Here is a 3127-nt window from a genome sequence, read left to right on the forward strand (position 1 = left end):
TTTGTAAGCTTCTTGCAGAAGACCACAGTAAGTGGACGGCTGGAATGCCCGATCTTCTGCTGCGGAAGGAGCAGCTGGCCGAAGTCAAGGGTCCAGTGGTCGCTTGTCCGAGCAATAGGTGGCCTGGTTTCTTATTCTCTCGGACGCTAATTTTCCAGTGGAACTTTGCAAGGTCTCACATGTGGTGTCACTTGTGGACATTAACTTCTTTTGATTGAATCTTTTTCTATACTTCGGCGAGACGCACGCGCAGAGGTATTTAGAACACTTCTTTGACTTGTATGTGAATTCTTTCCTTCAGGCTTTGAACTTCTGAGGTCAAGACATGACAACGAGAAGCTTCTACAGAAGGCCCTTTTGCAACACCAACCAAGAATCGAACCACGTCCGCTTCAAGCTCCTGGTTTGCATGAGTTACCTTTCCAAGATGCTTTTAGACAGGGATAGTGATAGAGACGAGAAGTTGCAACCCCGCGGCAGAGCAGATACCAGGCTTACATTTATGACTTCAAGTCCATCATAACAGGCTGCGTCCAGTCTCCGGACAGTGATCAAGAACAGCCCGACCAGGAAGTCTTTAGCGTGCTCAGCGACTGCGCCAGAGAGAGCAGTAGCCACCAGCAACTCGGCACAGGTTTACTTTATGGGCCATGACTTCCACACTTCTCGGTCGTGCATCCGGGCCTTGAACTCGCCAGACATAAAAGCTATGGCTGCTAAGTTTATGAGAACTTGGATCAATTACGCTGGTTTTATATCAAAGTCGTTAGTGCCACCCGTGAACATATTGACTTGCCATGAACTCCCTAAGAAGTTTCTTACTTATTTCGAAATATTATGGATCTTTAGCTTAAGCACAACCAAGGTTTTCACCTGGTGAAACACCCAACTGTGAGCAGAAGTCCCTGTAATAATTGATACGGTTTTGTGCTGGTTGTGTCTCACTGCCCATGCCACACTCTCGCACTCCATTGATGGCTCGAATTGTAGCTCCAAATCCTTGATTCTGTGTTATTGCGGTGTGGCAATTCGAGTTTTGCATCCAAAACCACACTGATGCCCTCCATGCAAGTAAGCCATTCTGAGCAACTTGGTCTGGGTTCTGGAGAAGGTTCATATTGAAAGCCCTTCCCGCGGCATCATAGTTGTAATTCCTGCAGATGAAATTTTGGATTTGTACTGCATACGTTTTTCATTTCTAACTTACCAAGTGAGCTGCAGAGGACCTCTTCCATAATAAGCCATAGCGCCTGCCGGACATGAAACTCCACCTCTAGTGTCACAATAGACGTTGTTTTGGTTGATCTCTCGAATGAATTGCAGTGCTACAATCAAGTAGAAAAACTTCAAGACATTAGTGAGAAATGGATTTTGCTATGTAAAATTACTTCCAGTCTCCTGCTTCACATTTGCAAAGTACGCAGCCAGTTCCCTCCTTTGAACATCAAGACTCCCTGTGCTTCCAAAAGCAGGAAAGCCATTTGCTGCAGCAATGAAATCACTATAGGTATAGAAAGGATTGGCAACGTTGGATGGGAAGAACTGCCTAAACACAGACTCGGTTATGATGCTAGATGGGTTTGCTAGTGTGGGGGAGGGAGATCCAATGCAAAGTATAAAAGATATGATGATTGCTGCAAATGCCATGGCTGCTAAAGTTTATGAGAACTTGAATGAATTTGGGTTGGTTTTATGCTCTTGAAGCCACCCGTGAACATATTGACTAAAATGCCGTGTTGATGGAAACTTCCTAAGATGGAAGGAGTCTTTTATTGACTTTTCAAAATACTTTTGATTGAGGTTATGATCTTCTGTTTAAAGATATAATATCTAAAGTTTGAACAGTTTCACAATACATTTTTATATCTAGAAATAAAATACCAATTTATACAGTTATCAATCTTAGTAAATAGAAATTCAATTTTTTTTTAATTAACAAATTTTTAAAAAGGAATTTCTTGCATGATTTTTAGCTAGAATAAGCTTGGACATTCAAAGATATTTTATCATCTACTGGTTGCTAGTTATTTAGATTAATATTATATTTATAGTTTATAAATATATTATGATATCTTTATATTTACTAAGAAAGTATATTCATCATGACATAAATTACTATACACATATAAGGGATTATTATGAATCTATACTAAAATTAAGTTTCTAGATTAAGTCATGAATTTATACTAAAATTAGATTTCTATATTAGCTAGAGGTTGGATCAAAGCCTTTATAAAAATAGAGTTTTGATAATTTTGTATTAGAGTGTTTAACATAAGTTTATATTTTCTTTTCCATTTTTTAATATTTTATTAATAGTTTAATCTCTCCCTTCCTCTCAATAGCAATTTTTTAATAGTTTAAACATTTTGAAATCAATGATTTTCTCAAATTTGTTTTTTCAGCTCTAGTTAAATCAGAATACTCTATAGAAGTCATACCAAGCATTAAGAGCAATCCAATACTATACTTAATTTGCAGCTCTACTAAATTATCAACACCAATTGATTTAAAACCAAAATTTGGTATGCCAATAAAGTTTGATGCACATGGTCCAAATTTCATAACTTCCTTAGCCAAGTCAGATTTCAAAGTGCCATGCAACCTAATTGATATTCCATAACATAAAATCATTTTTATTTTCTATTATTTTAATATTTTAATAGTATTTTCATTGTTTTAATATAGAATTATTCAAATAGTTCATTGTGAAGTATAATATATTAAATCCAAATTTAGAACTCTCACTGTGAGTGTATGGAATATGGAAAGGGAATATAGAAAATGTGTACAATAATTAACCCAAAAACCCTAGCTTATATACAGGAGTGAATAGTTTGGATAAAAACTAATTTGATGGCTACTAAAATCCCATTATGCTAGTATTAATATATGGCATTGTAGCCATACACTTGGACCTCATATCATCCCCTCTTGGAATAACGGAAGACCATCAAGGTTCTCTCGTAGATGGGCTAGGATCTAAAGGAACGTCAGGAGGAGGTATCAGCAGATCTATAGGTGGTATTAGTTATTCTTGATCCTTTTTGTATGAAGCGTTTCAACTGCTGCATATGTACAATTTCTAGAAGATTAGCTTGCTGGATGTCATGCCAAACCTCATAAA

General features: G+C 37.2%; 1 protein-coding gene across 1 annotated transcript; it reads right to left on the reverse strand.

Moving 5' to 3' along the window:
- Nucleotides 1-732: 732 nt before the first annotated feature.
- Nucleotides 733-1647, reverse strand: LOC9648905 (chitinase 6). The gene is made up of 3 exons (XM_002985024.2): nucleotides 1389-1647; nucleotides 1208-1325; nucleotides 733-1154 (listed from the first exon to the last, which is right to left on the reverse strand). Exons 1-3 carry the CDS (start codon nucleotides 1645-1647, stop codon nucleotides 851-853), a joined length of 681 nt encoding a protein of 226 aa, XP_002985070.2. The 3' UTR covers nucleotides 733-850.
- Nucleotides 1648-3127: the final 1480 nt, after the last annotated feature.

Source organism: Selaginella moellendorffii, unplaced genomic scaffold (genome assembly GCF_000143415.4).
Source record: "Selaginella moellendorffii unplaced genomic scaffold, v1.0 SELMOscaffold_65, whole genome shotgun sequence".
Taxonomy (NCBI): Eukaryota; Viridiplantae; Streptophyta; class Lycopodiopsida; order Selaginellales; family Selaginellaceae; genus Selaginella; species Selaginella moellendorffii.